The sequence below is a fragment of the Equus caballus genome, chromosome X (genome assembly GCF_041296265.1).
Source record: "Equus caballus isolate H_3958 breed thoroughbred chromosome X, TB-T2T, whole genome shotgun sequence".
Lineage (NCBI taxonomy): Eukaryota > Metazoa > Chordata > Mammalia > Perissodactyla > Equidae > Equus > Equus caballus.
Window position 1 is genome coordinate 102,931,483 of NC_091715.1, and position 23,105 is coordinate 102,954,587.

The following is a 23,105-nucleotide window of genomic DNA, read 5'->3' on the forward strand; positions in this document are numbered from 1 at the left end:
TGATTTCACACAGATTTGACAGTCCTCTTGTTTTTCTGATAGCTGATTCTTCCCCCTTCTGCAAGGTTGGGTGGGGGCACGTGAAAGCCCTCTTCATGGATCTCTGATACTCTACGAGGCAAGCACTATTATATCACCAATGCAGAAAGAAGCCTATAGACTAAACAGTTGAGTCAATACCCGTGCCTCACACAGTTCAGAAAGCAGGTGAGCCGGGATTAGACCTCAGCTCCACCTGACACGTGAGCCCAGCTTCTTGTTCCTTGCACCACGCCGCCTGCCCGAACAGGTCAGCGGGGAGCGGTCCTGTGAGTAGAAGCCGGGAGTGCCATTGGATGCTGCCTTGGCAGGCCAGTCGGGGCAGGGGGAGAGCTCGGATGTGCCCTGCTCCCTCGCTAAGGCTTCCCAAATCTGAATCTCAGGGAGCCAGGGCAGGGGTAGAGCTGAAAACCCTGGAGTTCTGCCAGAGAAGGGCTTTTCCCTCTGGAGTGAGACCCCTGGAAAGTCTGGCGGAACCAAAGAGACAGCTCATAGACCCCTGAAGCACTCACCCATAAGAGGCCTAGCTCTACCGGGACCAGGCAAAGCCTAGCTGAGCACACTCCCAAGACCCTGAAGTGCTCTAGCCCAGGGCGTGAGGTTTGGGCACTGTGTCCCGCCTAGGACTACCAGCCTTCTTGCCTGTAAGGTCGTAACGATGGGTTTCCAGGTCAGTCTGAAGCCACTTGAGCTTTGCGGTCTGCCGAATTAAACAGCAAATCCCTCTGCTCTCTCTCCATCACCGCCCCTGATGCAAGAGCGCAGCAGAGTTCATCTCCACGCCTAATCATAGAACCCATGCTTGCTATTCTCTCCTGGTTTTTTCCAAGGAGCTTCCGGAGGGAAAAGCCCAGCCTTGACTCCAGGGGAATTCAAAAGTTCCTAGGTTAGGAACCCCTTTCGAAGGAGGCTCCTTTGACCCGGGCTTCCTCTAGAGTTCACCTTGAGAACGGTCAGTGAGCGGGTCCCCCACTCCTAACTTTTGAGAACTTGGAGCCACTGTGGAATTCCCTGGGGCAATTGCCCTGGGGTTTAGCTTGGCCTCCCTCTATTTTCCTGTCCAAGAGGTACCGTGTGCCCTTACCTAGTCTTGGGGACCCACTGAATCCTGTATCTTTATTACGCATAGGTTTTTCTCCAGCAAGCCTCCCTCTACTAATAAGGGGTAAGGGTGCCGGCACTCCTATTCTGATCTCTTCTTCTGTCCATCCTCCCATTCGTGCGGTCCCAGGCGTTCACTGGAAACTTAATCTAGCATAGGAGTCAAACCGGGATTTGATTCCTGCCTATGCCATTACTAGTTATGTGAGCTTGGCTAGTAGTTAACCCGACCTCTCGGAACCTCACTCTCCTCAACGGGGAGAATTATGCCTGCCTGTGCTGGAAGGAAAATACAGGGGCAAAGGGTAAAGTCTACACGTATGGGTATAACATACACCGCAGAGTGCCGGCCACATAGAATCATAAAGTGCTCCAAAAAAAGCATGGTTATTACGGTGATTTGTATAGTGCTGGATACTGGAAGGGGAGGAAGGATAAGACATGGCCCCCAACCTCTGTGACAGGACACTTGAATGGAGAGCTAGCACAGCCATACTCTAGAATGACTACCAATGGAAGGCTGCATCTGATCAGGACCGCGATGCGTGTGTCGTGGGAGTTCAGAGAGTTGGAAGAGAAAGAGGCCGGTCCCACTGTAGGCCAGTACCAGACCCTGCATCTGGCATGCTACATCCATTCTCTCATTCAGTCCTAATCACGGCCCTTCTTTAGGGGCGTTCATACATCATATGCCCATTTTACAATTGAAGTTCCCGAGGCTCCAGGAGAGAGAAGTCATTTAGGCTGCAAGGGTCAGGTCATCTTCACAGAGGAGGTAGGATTTGAGCCAAGGCTTTAAAGGTGAATAGGTTCAGAGAGGAAGAGCGTGAGGGGCTCCAAGCTTTCATGGGTAGGGGGAGGAACAGCTTGCCAACAAAGCCCTGAGTCGGCAATGCCCAACACCAGCGAGCTAACAAGGCACCTTCCAATTGCTCCCTAGCAACGTCCCATCACAACCCAGACGAGTGTTATCTGAGCAACTTCCCCAACGTGAGGCTCAGGAGGGAAAAGTCATCCTCCCTTATCTCGCTGTCAGCCCTAAGCAAACAGATGGGGCCAAGGTAGCCAGGAGAGGGTGTCCATACAGCTGCCTGGCACCAAATCTCACCCCCACGCCTCCAATTGCCTGAGGGCCTGAATCTCAGGACCAAGAATAAGTATAGCCACCATTCGTTGGGCACTCTGTCTGCGTCATCTCACTGAGTCCTCACAACAGTCTTGTAGACCCTATTCTACAGAGGAGGTTCAGAGAGGTCAAGTCACTTATCCAAGGCACCCCAGCTACTAAGAGGCACCGCTGGGGTTTGAACCCGGGAGTCTCATCCAACCCCAAAACCAGTGCCCTTAACCACTCTTGCTGTAGAGCTTAGTCCCACTAGCGCACAGCACCTATGGGACCCTAACTGACACTCTCACCATGTCGCGGCTCTTTTCCCTGTTAATGCAGCCTGGCAATGCTACTTGTCTCCACAAAACAAAGGCACCAGAACTTCAAGGAGAATAAACCACAAAAAAGGTGATGCCCTCTCATTTTCCCACTAACCTTTGTGCTCTGCAAATCCCCAAACCCCAAGGGATGTCCTTATTCTATCCCCCAGATCTTTTCCCTACAAGGGTGTCCACGCATCCTGATTTTCCCTGTTGTCCTAGCACAGTTATTCGTAGTGCCCCTTTTAGGTCAAAAGTGTCCACATTAATTGGACAAGAAATTATATGGTCACTCTATCAACAAAGAGCAGAGACAAGGAAGCCTCACACATCAGGTCTTTTGCAACCCTGACATACCTGCTGGGCCATGATCTGCAGCTCCCCTGAGTGAGGAGGGGGCCTGACCTTCGGGGAGGAGTAGCCAGCCTCTCCTGGAGAAGGGAATAAGAATAAAGAAACTAAGAATTTGGGGCTGGCCCAGTGGCACAGCGGTGAAGTGCGCACGTTCAGCATCGGCGGCCCGGGTTCGCCAGCTCGGATCCCAGGTGCGGCCATGGCACCGCTCGACAAGCTCTGCTGTGGTAGGGGTCCCACCTATAAAGTAGAGGAAGATGGGCACGGATGTTAGCTCAGGGCTAGCCTTCCTCAGCGAAAAGAGGAGGATTGGTGGTGGATGTTAGTTCAGGGCTAATATTCCTAGGAAAGAAAAAAAGAAAGAAAGAGAGAGAGAAAGAGAGACAGAAAGACGGAAAGAAAGAAAGAAGAAAGAAAGAAAGAAAAGAAAGATAGAAAGAAAGATAGATAGAAAGAAAGAACGAACGGAATAAAGGAAGGAAGGAAGAAAGAAAGAAAGAAAGAAAGAAACTTCCGAGTAGAATCCAGCACTTTGGGATGGCACTGCTCAAAGAAGAAGGGTAGAGGAATGCCTGGAAGGCAGAACTTGCCCTAGTTGGGGGCGGGCACAGCTGTGCCTCAAACATGAGGAGCCTGGAAAGTTGGAGACTCACACAGAAAGAGGTGAAGGAAAGAGTAACTCAAGTGTCACGGTCACTCCCCAAGCCCCTGGTTTGCCTTCTACCACAGTCCAGGTTCCTGCTGCAGAGTGAACCCAGCTGAGCCTTGGGTCCGGGCTGCTTCTGGAAAATTGAAGGCACTAGGACACAGTCGGGCTTTGGGGACTGTTGAAGGAAGCAAGTGGCCAGGAAGTCGTGAGAAATCGGAGCTCTAACCTGTTGGCGACCGTGCACACGAGTAAGCAGAGGAAAGGACCTAAATGATGTCCAGGAAAAGCCACCTAGGAGGAACGGATTTCCTTCCAAGAACGCTAGCACGATTTAATATTGGAAAATCTATCAATATGATTTATATGAATAAGCCAAAAATTAAAAAGCATGTTAATCTCAAAAGTTGCTAACATGGCACCTGTGAATGCTTGATACCTACTATGTCACCGAAAATGCTTGGAAAACCAAAGATGCTATTGGGAACACATAGCCCTCAAATGAAAGCCCAATATCGTGTTTGCTGATGAAATGCCACTGTCATTCCGATTAGAGTCAGGAAGGTGTCGAGAAAGCTTTCTCTCAGCCTTAGGATTTGAAAGTTTAATGAATGAACATTAGGCTTTGAATTTTTTAAAAGACTTAACCACTGAAAAAGAGGCTATTTTCAGTTGATCTGATTGCAGCACAAGTGAGTAAATATCTAGAACCGTTTTTGGTCTCAGGGCAACTATACACTTCTAAAAATTACAAGGACCCCAAAGAACTTTTATGCATGCTACATTCTGCCCATACTTACCGTGCAAAATCTTAGAACAGAAGCCTCAATACATTGATTTTAGAATAACTTAAAATCGTCATAATAAACACACTGCCTCATGTTAACATAAATTACAAATTTACATGATAAATATTTTATCCAAAAGTAGAGAGGAGATTGACATTGTTTCAGATAATTGAACATCTGCTTCATAATCTGGCCTAACAGATGTCAGAGGGATTCTCATATCTGCTTCTGCACTTTATCTGTTGCCATACCACACATAATGAACTTCTGGGGAATTCCACCATATACTCGTGAAGCAATGGCAGTGAAAAAAGAAAATATTAGTATAACAGAAATTCCCCCCATTAAAGCTGACCTAGAGAAATGACCCATTAGGAAAGTCATGAAACGCAACAGGGTTAAGGAAAATCCACGATTCTCCATGGAATAAACTGTACTCAGAAACGTAGACAGTAGAGTTGATAATGTTTTCTTTGCGGTAAAAATACTCTACGTATCGGCCAAATGCCACAAGATCAACAAACTAGAGTAGACCCCTCCTTTTCGGGCGACAGCTCTTTTCCCGCCAAGTGAGGTGGCTCTGAAAAGAGCCTTTGGGTTGCGATGCTCCGGCGCTCCTGAGGCAGCTCAGCGGCGGCTGATGTATCTGATGAGGGCCTTGGTGCCCTCGGCCACGGCGTGCTTGCCAAGGTCCCCCGGCAGCAGCAGGCGCACGGCGGTCTGGATCTCTCCGTACGAGATGGTGGAGCGCTTGGTGGAGCGGACCAGGCACGTGGCCTCGTCGGCGATGCGCTCGAAGATGTCCTTCGCGAACGAATCCAGGACGCTCACGGCCTCCTGAGACAGGCTCAGGCCCTCGTGAACCTGCCTCAGAACCCTGGGGAAATAGGTGGCGAAACTGTCGAGGCAGTGGCGGCGGCGGCGGCGGCGGCACCTTGGCTGCTTCTGCTTCGGGCTCTTCGGGGCGCCTTCCGTGGGCTCCGTGGTGCCCAGGCTTTCCTCAGAGGAAGCCTCAGAGCCGGGCTCAGCCATGCCAGAGGCGGTCTTTTGAAGGAAGGACGATGGCGACTGCTGAGGGCTGGCGGCCCATTTATAGCGCGGCCTATCTGCAGTCACCGGCAAGCTCCCTACCTGATTGGATAAAATGCAACCCAGGGAGGCCTATCTCCAAGCCACGCCTTGTCAGGTGATTGCATGCCCTCCTGCTTGGCATCACGTCCACCAATCAGACCTCTGAACTTCCTGTGACCTCCAGCAGAGAATTTCTGCAACATGCCGCATCGAGCAAAAGGTCAACTGACAACAACTGCTGATTGATGCCTACGGTATGAGATCTTTGAAAAGACTTCACCAGAAACACTCAAATGCTAGCGATTTCAGTTTCCGTGCCTTAAGAGCCTGACCTCCCCAACCCAAGTCCATGCCACATCAGAGCGAGTCCGGCCACTTTGGGGCCAGTTTCCTTCAACCCAGAATCTACTCTTTCCAGGGCTGAGCCGCTGTGGCTTGACCAGGAACTGTCAGACATGACCAGCAGAGTGCTCCTGGAAATCATGGGACACGCTTGACCAACGACTGCCTCCAGTTCTAATCAAAACCCTCAGTGCATCAAGGAAAGACGGAGGATGGCCAAACCACTTTCTGCAAAGATAGAACATGAAGTAAAATGGGGAGCCTTATAGAAATACTAGAAATAGTTACTATTTACCAAATTTAAAATTCTTTTCTTCCCATTACTTGAGTCGCCCAGATACCTCACATACTTGAATTCATGAGTAAATATAAGAGCTATTAGCTGAAGAAAAGATTACTCTAATTCTCTGAGAAACTACCAGAGTGAGAGAAAAAGAATCAATAAGAGGGAAGTATTTCAAAATGAAAACTATATTCCTTTCAAAAGTGTATTATGTTGGGGGCCCGCCCCGTTTCCAGGTGGTTAAGTTCACATGCTCCACTTTGGCGGCCCAGGGTCTCGCCAGTTCGAATCCTGGGCACGGACACGGCACTGCTCATCAAGCCATGCTGAGGCGGCATCCTACATGCCACAACTAGAAGGACCCACAACGAAGAATACACAACTATGTACCGGGGGGCTTTGGGGAGAAAAAGGAAAAAAAAAATAAAATCTTTAAAAATATGCAGCTATGTACCGGGGGGCTTTGGGAGAAAAAGGAAAAATGCAATCTTAATAAAAAAGCTCTATTATAATATAGGCAGAGGCATTTCTTTAACGAATCTCTATAAAAATAAATTACAGGACTCGAACCAAAAGGGCTTAAGAAGAATTGAAGAAATGGAGGTCTTCAATGAGCTAGGATCCCATAGGTCAGGCTTACAAGAGTATGTCCTGTGAGACTTTCAACAAACAGCTAATTCTACTCGTATTAAAGTGATTCCAATCCTCAAGTGAAAAAAGCTACTTTTTATTACTAGAAAATATATGATGATGAGAAAACCGCTGAAGAAGTTTTACCACAGGGAATGATTTGGACCATGATGACAGTGTATATGAACCCCAAAGCTACATGAGGACACTCTTGTGATTACAAACTCTCAAGGACACTTTCCACCATCCGAAATCAAGGACGTGGAATAGAATTTTCTTTGCCATCTTCCTTTCTCTCTAGGAAAACTCCAGTTTTTCATTAAGGGTCCAGTCATTCAAGCATCTACAGTTATGAAAGGTCTCAGTGAACTGTAACTTCCATCACTTTTCACACGAAGCTGAGCATTTAAAATCACGTAGATAATGATTTTGTCAAGTTATTTTTCATGGTCTGAATGGAAGATTTTTACATTTTCTACCCCATTTGTTGTCCAAATCAGAAGTATAAGGGAGCCCTAAAAATATAAACCAGGCTGGAGTCACCAAAGGGTGTTCAGCTGATGTCTAAAGGACTCTTCAATTTGAGGGACACCTCACAGTCACATACCGCTGCCATGGAGGGGCCTATCCACGTGGGTGTCCAGCTGGATAGGCAGATCCTTTACTTGGCAGCTCAGATCCTTGAAACAGCAAGGCAGAAGCTATGTGTCCTCTTAAAGATTATCTCTGTAATGGGTATAACATCACTTCCTCCATCCTCCTTTGGTCAAAGCAATTACAGGCCCGCAGAGAGTCAAGAACAGGGGAAATCTGAGATGCCTTTTCAATGCAAGAAGTGTCCAGGAGTGAGCAGCCTTCAAGAGTCTAACAAACAGTGCCACACAACACATCCGCTTTGAGATGCTGCTGGGTGTCACGTACATGATAGGTCCATACAACCAAGTCCTTGTTTCCCTGAGCCACAGTAGAAAACTCTGGAATACTTCTTCACTTGACTTCCCCCTGCCTGGGTGATCTCGCACATGTAATGTTCCCCTATAATCCAGGCCAGAAAGTTCACCTTAAGTGGCGCGACGTTCCTAACTTTAGTGGACATCCTCTCCCATCCCTGTATCCATGGACATAGAGGACTATAGATATAGACATAGGGTTGGCAGAAAGGAGAATGTATCAAGCCCGTACATGCTGAAAAGAACTGTACCAGAAACTGGTCCCAATTCCAGAGTTCCCTATTTGGGACCACTGAGTTTTCCCAATTTCCTCACAGTCCTTTCCTTTCAGGGGTCCCCTAAGACCTGACACTTTCATTGTAATCCATCCCTCTCCACCTTGCCTACAAAGGTACATAGCCTCAGAGTCATAAGTGAGGCAGGTTTGGGGTCACAGAGGGAATCGAAGGAGGAGGAAAAGCAGAAACAGTCCCTGATATCTGCAATACCACCCTGCTGTATGCTTAAGAGAAACACTTGCCTAAGCGATTCCTAAAGTATTTCCTTTTCAGCTATTTAATCCAGAGAAGCATGGTTGTTGCTGCACACAAACACGGGATCGTTTACCCACCACACAGTAGGGCCAACAAGGAAAAAATCTGAAACGCCAGGCTTCTGGCAAGGAAAGAGGTTTACTATCGAAAGGCAGCCATATGAGGAGAAGCGAGTTAGAACTCAGATCCATCTCCTCGAATGGAAAGAGGTAGAGGGTTTTACGTGGGGTTTTAGGTAGGGGAAGGGGAGCTTGTAACCTTGCTAATTGGTGCCTTCCCACCAGCCTGCATCTGCCCTTGAAGACTGAATTGCTTTTCCCTTGACTTACTGGACTTTTCTGGTTAGGTTTCATCTTCAGCCTGCCTTTGGCCTTGAAGCCTGAATTTCTTTTCACTTAACTCTCTGGACTTTTCTGGTTAGTTTTCATCTTCAGCCTGCCTTTGGCCGCGAAGACTAAATCTTGATGTCTGCACCTTGACATTCAGGGAAAGACAGCTCACTCCTATACTAAGGAGGGACAGAAAGACCTGGTTAGTTTTAAACAACAGTTGCTTATGCTGAATACACACAGCTGCAGTTAGGAAAGCTTATCTCATAGTTTTTCTTCTCTTCTTCTAGCCCAGAGAAGATTTTTTAACATCTTCATCCTCAGTTTCGATCCCCACTGTCTCATAATTATTCCCCAGTCTTGAGGAATGGAGGGGAAGACCTCTCTGGCTGCTTCCTCCTGTGAAAGTGTGAAGATCAGGATCAGTGGAATGAGACTCTCTTACCTTTATCTTAAAATATTTTGGGGTAGCAGGTCGGGAGAGTGAGATGTGCTTTGCATGACTAATATTTTAGTACTCTGATCAATGACTTTGGAACAACACTGAAGTTCACATTTTATAATTACATAAATGGCCACAGAGATTAGCAAAATAGAAAGCCCAAATTTTAGTATCCCCTCTGCATAATGGACCTCAATCCTTGGGGAATCTAGGCAAAGAGGCCTGTAAACCAATCAAGGTTCGTGCCCAGAAACTCAGGTGACATGTGATGTAGCCAAGTAGCCTGCTGTCCAGTAGTCCAACAGGTAAGGTAAGAACCTGGGAGTCATTCCTTCCATTTCTTTAGGAGACCATCTTCTGTATAGCAACTTGTGGTCTGTCAGGGGTTCATTTGTCCATTGAGAAAAGTCAGCATCCAGATTATGAAGTCATCCAAAGTTGGGGTGATCCCAGTTGTGATGTTTTAATATGGCCTGGCTCCTGTTTCCTGTGGCATTTCTTGTATGGTCCCATCCAGCAGGGATGAAGTCCAGGATTTCAACAGGACCCAGTCTCTAGGACAAAGATGGTGCAGAGAAACATCTGACGACATTTCGCTCCTTGATTTGAGTTCCCTCCAGGTCTTTTGGCTCATCTTTAGAACACAGGAAGGCTCTTCCAAAGTTAGGCCTATATCGTGGAAGCAGGTAACTAGATATTTAATAAGAAGCATTTCTAGAGACACGAGAAGAAAAACAAGGTTATTGATTGGAGCAAACTGTAAATCAATTTCTGTGAACAAGGGATGGTCAGCCAAGAGGATCTCTAGAGGTCAGGGTTGAAGCACCCCCTGCAGTTTAAAACTTCTCCGATGATGTCACCAGGCATTCAGGCAAAGCTATTGAGTGGGTTAGGGAGCAAGTGGTGTGAAGATTGTCCAAACATGGAGTATCGTGGTGCTCCCTCTTACGTTTATACCAAGTTGTCCAGCTTCAGTTTGCAGGCCTTCAGGAAAAAGGGTGGTTTTAGTTTTCAATGATCCCAAATGAAAAGGACAGAAAAAAATTGAAAACGTTAATCTGGAGTTCTGTACCAGATGTTTAAGGAAACTAGAAGAATTCAGGATCCACTGCAGTTTACAGATAGAAAACAAAAATCTCAAAGACACTTAACAGAACCAGCAGCCCTAGATAAATTATATACTCCTCTTCTTTTTCTTTTTTCTTTTTTCTTTTCTTTTCTTTTTTTTTTTTTTGCTGGGGAAAGTGGCCCTGAGCTAACATGTGTTGCCAATCTTCCTCTTTTGGCTTGATTAAGATTCATCCTGAGCTAGTATTTTTCCCGATCTAGCTTTATTTTGCATGTGGGTTGCTGCCACAGCATGGCCATCAATGAGTGGTGTAAGTCCACACCTGGGAATGAAACCTGTGTTACCAAAGTGTAGCATGGCCAATTTAGCCACTAGGTCTCTGGACCAGCCCCCTAATATTCTTAAGTAATTATGATTAACAGCATAAAACCAATCAAAGGAAAAAACAGCAGGCCAGAAACCAACCCGTTACTCTCTGTGCCACTAAGGTGAACAGCCCAGGAAGACTCTTTCTGGTTCCGTTTTAAATTTAAGTTTTTAGTCTCTTTTGAGTTCATTATTGTGAGTGGTATAAGGTAAGGTTCTAATTTCATTCTTGTATAGATGGTTGTGCAGTTTTCCCAGCACCATTTACTGAACAGACCATATTTCCCTTTGAGTATCCTTGGCTCCTTGTCCAATACTAGGTGCCCATTGATAAGTGGGTTTATTTCCGGACGCTCTATTCTGTTCCTTTGTTCTAGATGTGTCTTGTTAGGCCAGTACCTTGCTGTTTTGACTGCTATAACTTTGTCATGTAGTTTGAAACGAGGAAGTGTGATGCCTCCAGCTTTGCTCTACATTCTCAGGATTGCTCTTGCTATTTGGGGTCTTTTGTGGCTCCATACCTATTTTAGGATTGCTTTTTCTCTTTCTGTGAAAAATTCCATTGGATTTTGATAGGGATTGCATTGAATCTACAGATGGCGTTGGGTGATATGGACATTTTAACAATATAAATTCTTCCGCTCCATGAACACAGGATATCTTTCCATTTGTTTGTGTCTTCTTTAATTTCTTTCTTCAAAGTCTCATAGTTTTCAGTGTACAGATCTTTCCCCTCCTTGGTCAGGTGTATTCCTCACTGTATGCTTTTGTAAGTGGGATTGTTTCCTTTATTTCTTTTCAGATGTTATGTTGTAGGCAGATAGAAGCACAGCTGTCTTCTGTTTGTCGGTATTGTACCCTGCCACTTTACTGAATTGATTGAGTAGTTCAAACAGTTTTTTGGTGGAATCTTTAGGATTTTCTCTATAGAAGATCATATGATCTCCAGAGACAAGTGAACTTCTTTCTTTCCTCTTTGGATGCCTTTTATTTCTTTTTCCTGCCTGATTGCTCTGGCTAGGATTTCTAGTACTATGCTGAATAGGAGTGGTGAGAGTGGGCATCCTTTTCTCATTCCTGATCTTAGAGGAAAAGCTTTCAACCTTTCACCACTGAGCATCTTGAAAAGGGATAGGCTATTAATTGTCAAGTCTTTCCCCTTTATGTTTTGTTTTTCTCCCCATGATAGTTTCTTAGAGAATTAATCATTTTTTTTAACCAACAGTTCTGCTATTAATCCACCAATCCAAGTATGTGGGATACATTTTGGGACCTAAGTAATGGCAAGAAAAGAATTTTAAAATTGGTGACTGTTTAAGTATTTTTCTAAGTATTCCATTTGTGTCTGTGTTCTGTGTTTAGAGACTGCAGTTGTCTTATTTCACCTTTTTCTGTCTCCCTGAGGGTTCTGATCAAATCCAGAGGCAGAAGTTGGCTAATTGCATCCCTTAATTTCCATGAAAACCCTGCTGCCCATGTCAGATATTTCCTGCTCTATCCAGAGTGGCATAGCCCAGGACAACAGGAGATTCCCACAGGGTTGGAGGGAAGGGACCCAAAGTGGCCAGAGTCATTCTGATGGCAACAGGGACTTGGGAGATGGAGGTCGCAGTCTCTCAAGGAGCTAAAACAAATTTCTACAATTTGGGTGCTTTTGGTACGATCTTTCCAAAGTTCCTCTTTTGGGGCATGAATCGGCTGACGTCATCAGATGATCTTTTGCCCTATACGGCATCTTTCAAAAACGTTCTGCTGAAGGTCACAGGTAGTTTAGAGGTTGACAGATTCCCACACTGGCTGGTGGGTGTGATGCCAAGCAGGAGGATGACCGGTCACATGTGACAGGGTGCCAGTTAGCGCGTTGCATTTCATCCAATCACATAGAGAGTTTGCCGATGACGTCAGAGAGGTAGCGCCATGAATGCGCCACCACCTCTCAGCGGCTGCCATTGTTCTTCCTTCAAAACTGCTGCAGCACCAACTCTGACATGGCTGAGCCCGGCTCTGAGCCTTCCTCTGAGGAAAGCCTCGGCACCACGGAACCCACGGAAGCCGACCCGAAGAGTCTGAAGCAGAAGCAGCCAAGGCGCCGCCGCCGCCGCCGCCGCCGCCTCGACAGTTTCGCCACCTATTTCCCCAGGGTTCTGAGGCAGGTTCACGAGGGCCTGAGCCTGTCTCAGGAGGCCGTGAGCGTCCTGGATTCGTTCGCGAAGGACATCTTCGAGCGCATCGCCGACGAGGCCACGTGCCTGGTCCGCTCCACCAAGCGCTCCACCATCTCGTACGGAGAGATCCAGACCGCTGTGCGCCTGCTGCTGCCGGGAGACCTTGGCAAGCACGCCGTGGCCGAGGGCACCAAGGCCCTCATCAGATACATCAGCCGCCGCTGAGCTGCCTCAGGAGCACCTGAGCATCGCAACCCAAAGGCTCTTTTCAGAGCCACCTCACTTGGCGGGAAAAGAGCTGTCGCCCGAAAAGGAGGGATCTACTCTAGTTTGGTGATCGTGTGGCATTCGGCTAAAAGGTAAAGTATTTTTACCATAAAGGAAATATTATTGGCTATACTTTATATATATTTGAGTACAGTTTATTCCACGGGAAATCCTGGATTTTCCTTGACCTTGTTACGTTTCCCGGCTTTCCTAAACCGTCGTTTCTCTTAGATGTTTCTCTAGGTCAGCCTTAAGGGGGAGTATTTTTGTTATAGTGATATTTTCCTTTTTCACTCTCATTCTCTCACAAACGTACGGTGCAATTTTCCCGAAGTTTGTTATGTGTGGTATACAACAGATAAGTGTAGAAGCAGATATGAGAATCCCTCTGACTTTGTTAGGCCAGTTTGTTAAGTTGATTTTCAAATATCTGAGACAATGCCCGTCCCTAATCATTTAAAAAATTATTTTGTATTTGAATTTGTAATTTCCGTTAATGTAATATAATGGTTCTTCATTATTTTTAAATGAATTTTAAAATAAATTATTTAAAATTACTCTTTTAATATTTCGGGCAGTTAATACTGGCAGATATTACTGACATAGTAACTCCTGGTGTTTCTATTTATTTCTGAAAGTGTGAAGTTCCCTGAGGCTAAACTGTTGTAGATTTTTAGTCATTTGCAGTATCATCTGGTCAACTGAAAATATTTAGACTCTTTTTCAGTGTTTAAACTTTTTAAAAATTTAATTGCCAAGTTTTCACAAATAGTTCTAAATCAAAATGCTGATAAAAAGCTTCCTTGTCACATTTCTGACTCTAATAGGAATGATAGTGGCATTTCATCAGCAAAGGTGATATTGGGATTTTGTTTGAGGCCTATGTGCTCAGAATAACAATTTCGGTTTTCTAGGTCTTTTAAATGACTTAATAGCTATCACAATGCCCTTTCAGTGGTTTTGGCAGCTTTGGGAACATTTTTTTCTCTTGGTTTATTTAAGTAAACTATAGTGATAGATTTTCCAATGTTAAATTCTCCTTTAATTTATGGACGGGAACCCCTTAATCGAGGCACTTGGAGGAATTATGTAGCCTAGAGGTACTGTGTGATCTTCTTGCTGAAGCCCTTTAGGCCTGCCTTCCAGTCAGAGGTGATCTGCAATCTATAAGTTTATCCGAGATCTTCCATTGCTCCTAATTTTATCAACATTCACAACTATTTCTGAACCTCATTTAAATGCAAGCCCTACACTAATCACCTTACTTCACTCTCCAGTTCATTCCTCCTTCTTGGAAAGGAGTTGTTGTCACAATACCTGAGTAATTGATTTTGCATCTTCTCACCAGAAGGGCTCCAAGATGCCCTGACTAAGATGAAGAATGTCAATGTGCTGCCTGGAGCTTTCTGCTCTACCTACCTCTAGAAGGTGCTGAAACAGGTTCGGCCCGATGACAGCATCTATTCGGAGGATATGACCCTCATGTGCCCCGCTGTTAGTGATATTCGCCCTCATTGAGTAAACTAGTTTGGGAGCACCCAGTCAGCAGATCGGAAGATTTTTCTTCAGAATCCTGTGAGCTTAGGAAATAAGAGTATGGTCAATTAAAGTACTTGTTTTCATGGGAAGACTACTGGTGTGAGATCAAAGTTGACTTACCAGGTTGTTCCTTCTCTCTTTTCCATTTCATTATATGCGTGGTCTAGAATTTTCTTTTTTGACCAAATGTCCTGTGCTTTAATTAGTCTTAACTTGATTTCAGAAAGTTATTTGCTTTTAGATTTTTTTCTCACTTTATTTTACATTTTCATCACATTTTAAAATTCACAGATAACTTGCTTACTAACCTGTGTAACAGATCGTCACGTTCAATTCTTATTAGAACTGCTTAATACAGTCACTTGGGGACTTTGTTTTCCCTTGTTCGCTACTTCTGCATCGAGGCCTTCCTGACTTCCTAATCTAAAGCACTGCTCTCTCCCCCATTGCACACATATATTTTTTCTTCATAAGATTATTTTGTTCATATTTGTTTGCTTATTTATCTGTGAACTTCATGAGAAGACAGACCTTGTCTCATGTGCTGTCGTGTATCAGTGGTGGGAACTGTGTTTGGCACTTTAGCAGAGACTCAATATTTGTTGAGCAACTGTGTGAAGATTGAGGAGAGTGGATTTGCTGGCACCCCACAGCAGTCAGTGATGGGTTGGAGAAGAAAAGCCAAAGTGCAGTGGGTTGAGGAGTGAGTGGGAGGTGCGGAATGGAGATAGAAATAGAGTACTCTTTCACAGAAAAGGGTTACTACTGGTCAGTAAGTAGGAAGACAGAGATGCGGTATCACAGGAGAGTTTTGGGGGATTAGAGAGATCTGAGAATGTTTAGAGGTACTCGATAATCGTGGTGGAATCTCCCTTAATGCTATTGATGTTAGATTTCTATCATCACCACCATACCTCTGCCATACTAATTTCCGTAAAATACCACTTTCATCACCCCAGTGGATCGATTCTATATTCCTCCACCGTGGATGTAAGTCCTCCAGCAAAGTAGCATTCCATCTGGCTCTGTCATTTATAGGCTGGGTGACAATAGGCAGCTGGCTGAATTTCTCTGAAACTTAATTTCTTCATCTGTCAGTTGAAGGGACCCACACCTATCTTAACAGGATAGAGAACGGTAGCTGGGCCCTCTCTCCAACCCCATTCCTGGCAGTCCTTCAAGAAGGCTCAGCTTCCATCGGGCCCTGTTTTCTCCTTCCTACTGCAGAGAGGCTCTGGGCTCCGTCAGTTCTCTATGAGCGCTGACCAGTTAAATGCTCTTTCTGAATCAAATGCTCCTTGCAGATTTGTTGGTTCCAGGCATTGAGAATACAAAGCAACACCAATGGGTAACATTTCAAGAGGATTTACCAGGTGTTGGGAGCGTTATATACATTTAGTTTTAATCTAACAAACAGATAACACTTAATATACTGTAGGAATAGTTCTAAGCACTTCAAATGTGTTAGCTCATTTAACCCTCGTAACAATCCCATGCTACAGATGGGAAGACTAAGGCACGGAAATGTTAAGTATGTTGCTCGACGTCACTTAGCCAGTAAGTGGTAGAGCTGGGATTTGAAACGGGACACCTGCCTCTGGATTTTGTGCACCCCATCATTACACTGGAAAATCCCTCCCTTAAGCTTAACAAGAATCCAGTGAAGCAGGCACTATTGCTATCCTCCATTTTACCCTGAGGATCAGAGAAATTAGGTTACTATCCTGAAGTCACACAGCTAGTAAGTGGTAGACCAGATTTTGGCAAGGTTTGTCTGACTCCTAAGATGATAACTGTTTTGATGACGTGTAACTATTGCAATCATTCCTCTAACAGTTCATGCTTTTTCCATGAGTGCCTATCACCTATACGATTGTTTAAATACAGCTATTTTAATGAACTCGTTTTCAAGATGTTTTTGTATTTTCCTAGCCTTCACATCTACTGAATCACAGATAACAAGGTATTTATATGTTTGTAACTCCCATTAAACTGCATAACTGTTTAAAAAGTCTGTGTGCCACTTAACATCATCTCATGTGCCTGCTGAGGCATGTACACCACACTTTGGGATAGGTTACGTTATATAACACGCTTAACCCACAGTCTACCCTTCATCACCAAAGTTGTGTTCAAACTCCTTTTCCTAAAAAACGCGTGGGATGTAGGTTTCTTTCCTGGAGTCAGAGAGGTAAAATGCATTTAGTGATGTTCCTAGAGGAGTCCCGACTCAGTGGTCAGAACATGGCTTGCATTCCGGTGGATGCTGGTGATGCTTTGTGGGTGGAGGTGGAGAGGCAGTGTGGGAGAATCATTCATCCTGCACAGCAGAGCTGAGGAAAACATTGACCTACTCTCTAAGAATGTTTTACTTTTACTCCGACAGGCTGCTGTGTTAGAAAGAAGAGTAGCAGAGTGGGCTCTATATGTAAAAATGTGCTGGGGCTGGCCTGGTGGCATAGTGGTTAAGTTCGCACACTCTACTTCGGTGGCCCAGGCTTCACAGTTTCGGATCCCGGGCGCAGACCTAGAACTGCTGAAGCCACACTGTTGTGGCATCTCACATAAATCAGAGGAAGATCGGGACAGATGTTAGCTCAGCGACAGTCTTCCTCAAGCAAAATGAAGAAGATTGGCAACAGTGTTAGCGCGGAACAAATCTTCCTCACACACACGCAAAAAATGTGCTGAAGAATATGAGGGGCCAAGGGGTTGAACACCTGCCTGAGATGTCAGGATAGTCTTGGATGATGCTTCAAAAAAATGACCAATTTCAAATCACCACAATTGGCAGTAAAACGTGTGGCAGGGGCCAGAAAAGCAAGCCCTGTCCAGTTGTTCTGCCAAGGCTAAACCCTCGCTAAAAAAGGGAATGACTGGGGGTGCTTAGCAGCCAACGGGGCCCTTTTTATATCCACTTCAGGTACACGGTTGAAGAAAATTAGCTTGTGGACAGGAAGGCCAGGGCTGGGAGAAGGGGCTGACTTCTTGTGTTTGTGGGAGGAATGATACAGATCAAACTTACTGAGAGTTCATTACGTCTATTGTGTTAAGCATTGTGCTTCCATTATCTCATTTAATGCTCACAACAAGCCTGTGAGGTAGTACTGTTATCATTCCCTTTTTACAGATGAGAAAACACAGGCTCGGAGGGCTTCCCTAATGGCACACAACTGGTAAATGGTAAAGCTGGGATTTGTACCCAGGCCTGTCTGACTTCGAAGCGTGTAAAACCAGGCCATGGCCTGCCAGCTGAAATGTTTTGTTTGGCCTGCAATGTTTCCAATGAAACATTTAAAAATTGGGGGGTTTGACAATTAGAAATGTGTATTTCTAGCTTCTCTGGAAAAAACTCAGATGATCTGGCAACATTGGGCTCGTATTCTCCACAGGCTGCTGGAGCTGAGTAGAGCCTGCCCTCCTTGGATGGGGCTTGTCTTCTCTAGTTCTTTATATATATTTTATTAAAATATATACATATTATTGAGGTACAATTCACATACAACATTATATTAGTTTCAGGTATATGACATAATGATTCGATATTTGTATATGTTGTGAAAAGATCAGCACAACAGGTCCAGTCAACATCCATCACCATACGTAGTTACAGAATTTTTTTGTCTGTGAGGAGAACTTTTAAGATTACTCTCTTAGCAACTTTCATATAGCAAGACGGTATTATTAACTGTAGTTGCCATGCTGTACATTACATTCCCATTACTTGTTTATTTTATAACTGGAAGTTTGTACCTTTGACTCCCTTCACCCGTTTCGCCCACCCCTTACACCCCACCTACAGGAACCACAATTTTGTTCTCTGTATCTATGAGCTTGGCTTTTTTTCTGGATGCCGCAGATAAGGGAGATCATGCAGTGTTTGTTATTCTCTCTGACTTACCTCACTTAGCGTAATGTCCTCAAGATCCATCCATGTTGTTGCAAGTGGCAAGATTTCATTCTTTTTAGGGCTGAATAATATTCCATTGTGTGTATATATACATGCCACATCTTCTTTATTCATTCAACCATCAGTGGGCACTTAGGTCATTTCCACGTGTTAGCTATTGTAAATAATGCTGCAGTGCCCATGGGGGTGCATATATCTTTTTGAGTTATTGTTCTCATTTTTTTGCGTAAATACCCAGAAGTGGAATTGCTGGATCCTATGATAGTTCTATTTTTAATTTTAGGGGGGACTTTCATGCTGTTTTCCACTGTGGCTATACCGATTTACTTTCCCACCAGCAGTACACAAGGGTTCTCTTTTCTCTACATCCTCGCCAACACTTGTTATTTCTTGTCTTTGTGATAATAGGCGTTTTAACAGATGTGAGGTGATATCTCATTGTGGTTTTGATTTGCATTGCCCTGAAGTGATGTTGAGCATCTTTTCATATACGTGTTGGTCATCTGTATGTCTTCTGTGGAAAAATATCTATTCAGATCTTCTGCTCATTTTTAAGTCAGAGGGGTTTTTTTTTGCTATTGAGCTGTGTGAGCTCTTTATATATTTTGGATATTAACTCCTTGTCAGATGTATGCAAATATTTTCTCTCATTTCATTTTGTTGATGATTTCCTTCACTTTGTAGAAGTTTTTTAGTTTGATGTAGTCCCATTTGTTTATTTTTGCTTTTCTTGTCCTTGTTTTCGGTGTCAGATCCAAAAAGCCATCGCCAAGACTGATGTCATGGAGCTTGCTGCATATGTTTTCTTCTAAGAGTATAATGGTTTCAGGTCTCACATTCAAGTCTTTAATCCACTTTGAAGTGGTTTTTGTGTACAGTGTAAGACAGTGGTCCAGTTTCATTGTTTTGTGTAGGGCTGTCTAGTTTTCCCGACACCATTTATTGAAGAGACTGCCTTTTCCACATTGTATATTCTTGGCTCTTTTGTCATAAGTTAATTAACCATATATGTGTGGGTTTATTTCTGGGCTCTATATTTTGTTTCATAGATTTGCGTGTCTGTTTTTATGCCAATATCATACTGTTTTGGTTACTATAGCTTTTTAATATAGTTTGAAATCAGGGAGTGTGATGCCTCCAGCTTTGCTCTTCTTTCTCAATAGTGCTTTGGCTACTTGGGGTCTTTTGTGGTTCCATACAAATTTTAGGATTGTTTGTTCTATTTCTGTGAAAATTGCCATTGGCGTTTTGTTAGAGATTGCATTGAATCTGTCGATTCCTTTGGATAGTATGGACATTTTAACAATATTAATTCTTTCCATTCATGAGCACAGAATATCTTTCCATTTGTTTGTGTTTTCCTTAATTTCTTTCATTAATGTCTTATAGTTTTCAGTGTACCAGTCTTTCACCTCTTTGGTTAAATTTATTCCTAGGTATTTTATTATTTTTGATGCAATTGTAAATGGGAGTTTTTTTCTTAATTTCTCTTTCTGTTAGTTCATTATTATTGTATAGAAATGGAACATATTTTTGTATATCAACTTTGTATCCTGCAATTTTACTGAATTCATTTATCACTTCTAACAGTTTTTTGGTGGAGTCTTTATGGTTTTCAATATATAATATTAGGTACCCTGCAAATAGTGACAGTTTCACTTCTTCCTTTACAATTTGAATGTCTTTTTATTTCTTTTTCTTGCCTAATTGCTCTGGCTAGGACTTTCAATATTATGTGTGATAAAAGTGACAAGAGTGGGCATTCTTGTGTTGTTCCTGATCTTAGAGGAAAAGCTTTCAGCTTTTTACCGTTGAGTATAAAATGTTAGCTTTGGACTTCTTATATACAGTCTTTGTTATATTGAGTTATGTTCCCTATATTCCCGCTTTGTTGAGAGTTTTTATCATAAGTGGATGTTGAATTTTGTGAAATGCTTTTTCTGCATATATAGAGATGATTTTATGCTTTTTATCCTTCATTTGTTAATATGGTGTATTACATTTTTTGATTTGTGTACATTGAACCATCCTTGTATCCCAGGGATAAATCCCACTTAATCATGATGAATGATCTTTTCAACGTGCTGTTGAATTCGGTTTGCTCATATTGTGTTGAGAATTTTTGCATCTATACTCGTCAGGGATATTGGTCTATACTTTTCTTTACTTGTAGTGTCCTTGTCTGGATTTGGCATCAGGGTAATGCTGGACTTATGAAATGAGTTTGGGAATGTTCCTTCTTCTTCAATTTTCTGGAGGAGTTTGGGAAGGATTGGCATTAATTCTTCTGTAAAAGTTTGGTAGAATTCACCAGTGAAACAATCTGATTTTGGGCTTTTCTTTTTTGGAAGATTTTTGATTACTGGTTAAATCTCCTTACTTGATATTGGTCTCTTCAGATTTTCTATTCTTTCATGAGTTAATCTTGGAAGGTTGTATGTTTTAGGAATTTATCCATTTCTTCTAGGTATTCTAGTTTGTTGGCACATGATTGTTCATAGTATAGTCTCTCATGATCCTTTGAATTTTTGTGGTATCAGCTATAACGTCTCCTCTTTCATTTCTTATTTTATGTATTTGAGTCCTCTTTCTGTTTTTTCTGAGTTAGTCTAGCTAAAGATTTGTCAATTTTATTTATCTTTTCAAAAAAACAGCTCTGAGTTTCACTGATCTTTTCCATGGTTTTTCTGGAATCTGTTTCGTTTATTTCTGCTCTGATCTTTGTTATTTCCTTCCTTCTGCTAACTTTTGCTTAGTTTTCTCTTCTTTTTCTAGTTCTTTATGGTGAAAAGTTAGATTGTTTGGTATCATTGTTGTTTCTTAATGTAGCTGTTTATCACTATAAACATCCCTCTTAGAACCACTTTTGCAGCAACCCATATGTTTTGATATGTTGTGCTTCCATTTTCATTGTTTCAAAATATTTCTTGATTTCTCTTTTGATTTTTCCTTTGACCCATTTGTTATCCAGGAGCATGTTGTTTAGTCTCCACACATTTGTGAATTTTCCAGCTTTCCTCTTGTGATTGATCTCTTGTTTCATACCATTGTAGTTAGAGTAGATACTTGGTATGATTTCAGTGTTCTTAGATTTGTTAAGATTTGTTTATGAACTGTTGTGTGTTCTATCCTGGAGAATGTTCCATGTGTACTTGAGAAGAAGGTGCATTCTGCTGCTGTTGAATGAAATGTTCTGTATGTGTCTGTTAGGTCCATTTGTCCAAAGTATGATTCAAGTTCATTATTGCCTTGTTGATTTTCTCTATGGATGATCTATCCAATGTTGAAAGTGGGGTATTGAAGTCTCCTACTATTATTGTATTGTTGTCTATTTCTCCTTTCAATTTTGTTAGGGTGCTCCAATGTTTGGTGCATATATATTTATGATTGTTATATATTCCTGAAGACTTGACCCCCTTATTATTATATAATGATCATCTTTGTCTCTTGTTACCATTTTTGGCTTAAAGCCTATTTTGTCTGACGTTAGTTTAGCTAACCCTGATCTCTTTCAGTTTCCACCTGCATGGAATATCTTTTGCCACCCCTTCACTTTGAATCTACATGTGTCCTTAGAGCTGAAGTGAGTCTCTTGTGGGTAGCATACAGTTGGATCTTGCTTTTTTATCTATCCGGTCACTGTGCCGTTTGATTGGAGAATTCAACCCATTAACAGAGTAATTATTGATAGGTAAGGACTTACTAATGCCATGTTATCATTTGTTTTCTGGCTGTTTTGTAGTTCCATTTTTCTCTTCCTTTCTTGATGCATTCCTTCATAAATCAAATATTTTCCATAGTGCTATACTTTGATTCCCCACTGTATCTTTCATGTATCTATTTCAGATTTTTGCTTTGTGGTTCCCATGAGGTTTACACAAAACGTCTTATAGATATAACAGTCTATTTTATGCTGATAACAATTTACCATTGATTGCATAAAAAAATCTCTATCCTTTTATTCCCTCTCTTTTATATTTTGTATGCTAGCATTTACATTTTTAATTGTGTATCCATTAACAAATTGTTGAAACTATAGCTATTTTTAATACTTTTATCTGTTAACCTTTATTGTAGATTTATGTAGTTAATACATCACCATATTACAGTAATAGTGTATTTTGAATCTGACTATATGCTTGCCTTTATCAATGTGTTATATATTTTCATGGGTTTTTATTACAAATTAGGATCCTTTTGTTTTGGCTTGAAGACTCATTTCAGCATTTCCTATAATGCAGGTCTACTGGTAATGAGTTCCCTGAGCTTTTGTTTATTAGGGGAAGTCTTTCTTTCACCTTCAATTCTGAAAAACAACTTTTCTGGGTAAAGTATTCTTGATTGGCAGTTTCTTTCTTTTAGTGGTTTGAATATATCATCTCATTCTTTTCTGGCATTTAAGGTTTCTGCTAAAAAATCCACTGATAGCTTCATGAGGATTTCCTTGTATGACAGACTTTTTTTTTCCTCTTGCTCATTTAAAAATTCTCTCTTTATCATTTGCTTCAGAAAATTTTATTATTATGTGTCTTGGAGAAGAATGTTTTGGATTGAAATTTTGAGGTGACCTATTAGCTTCATGAACTTGGATGTCTAAATCTCTCTTCATGTTTGGGACTTTCCAGCCATTATTTCTTTAAATAAGCTTTCTACTCATTTCTCCTTCCCTCCTTGAGTGTCAATAATTTATATATTATTTCTTCTGATGGTGTCCCAAAATTCCCATAAGCTTTCTTTATTGCTTTTCATTCTTTTTTCTTCTTGCTCTTCTAATTGTATGGTCTTGTTTGATAGTTTTCTGGTGGCTCACAGATTCTCTCTTCTGCTTGTCCAAGTCTTCCATTGAAGCTCTC

At 42.7% G+C, this 23,105-nt stretch overlaps 2 protein-coding genes across 2 annotated transcripts; one reads left to right on the forward strand and one right to left on the reverse strand.

Moving 5' to 3' along the window:
* Positions 1-4,976: 4,976 nt before the first annotated feature.
* LOC138922002 (histone H2B type W-T-like) lies at positions 4,977-5,391 on the reverse strand. Its single transcript, XM_070258649.1, has one exon. The coding sequence runs from the start codon at positions 5,386-5,388 to the stop codon at positions 4,984-4,986; it is 405 nt and encodes a 134-aa protein (XP_070114750.1). The 5' UTR covers positions 5,389-5,391; the 3' UTR covers positions 4,977-4,983.
* A 6,968-nt stretch (positions 5,392-12,359) lies between these two features.
* On the forward strand, positions 12,360-12,761 carry LOC138921784 (histone H2B type W-T-like). The gene has a single exon (XM_070257143.1). The coding sequence runs from the start codon at positions 12,360-12,362 to the stop codon at positions 12,759-12,761; it is 402 nt and encodes a 133-aa protein (XP_070113244.1).
* Positions 12,762-23,105: the final 10,344 nt, after the last annotated feature.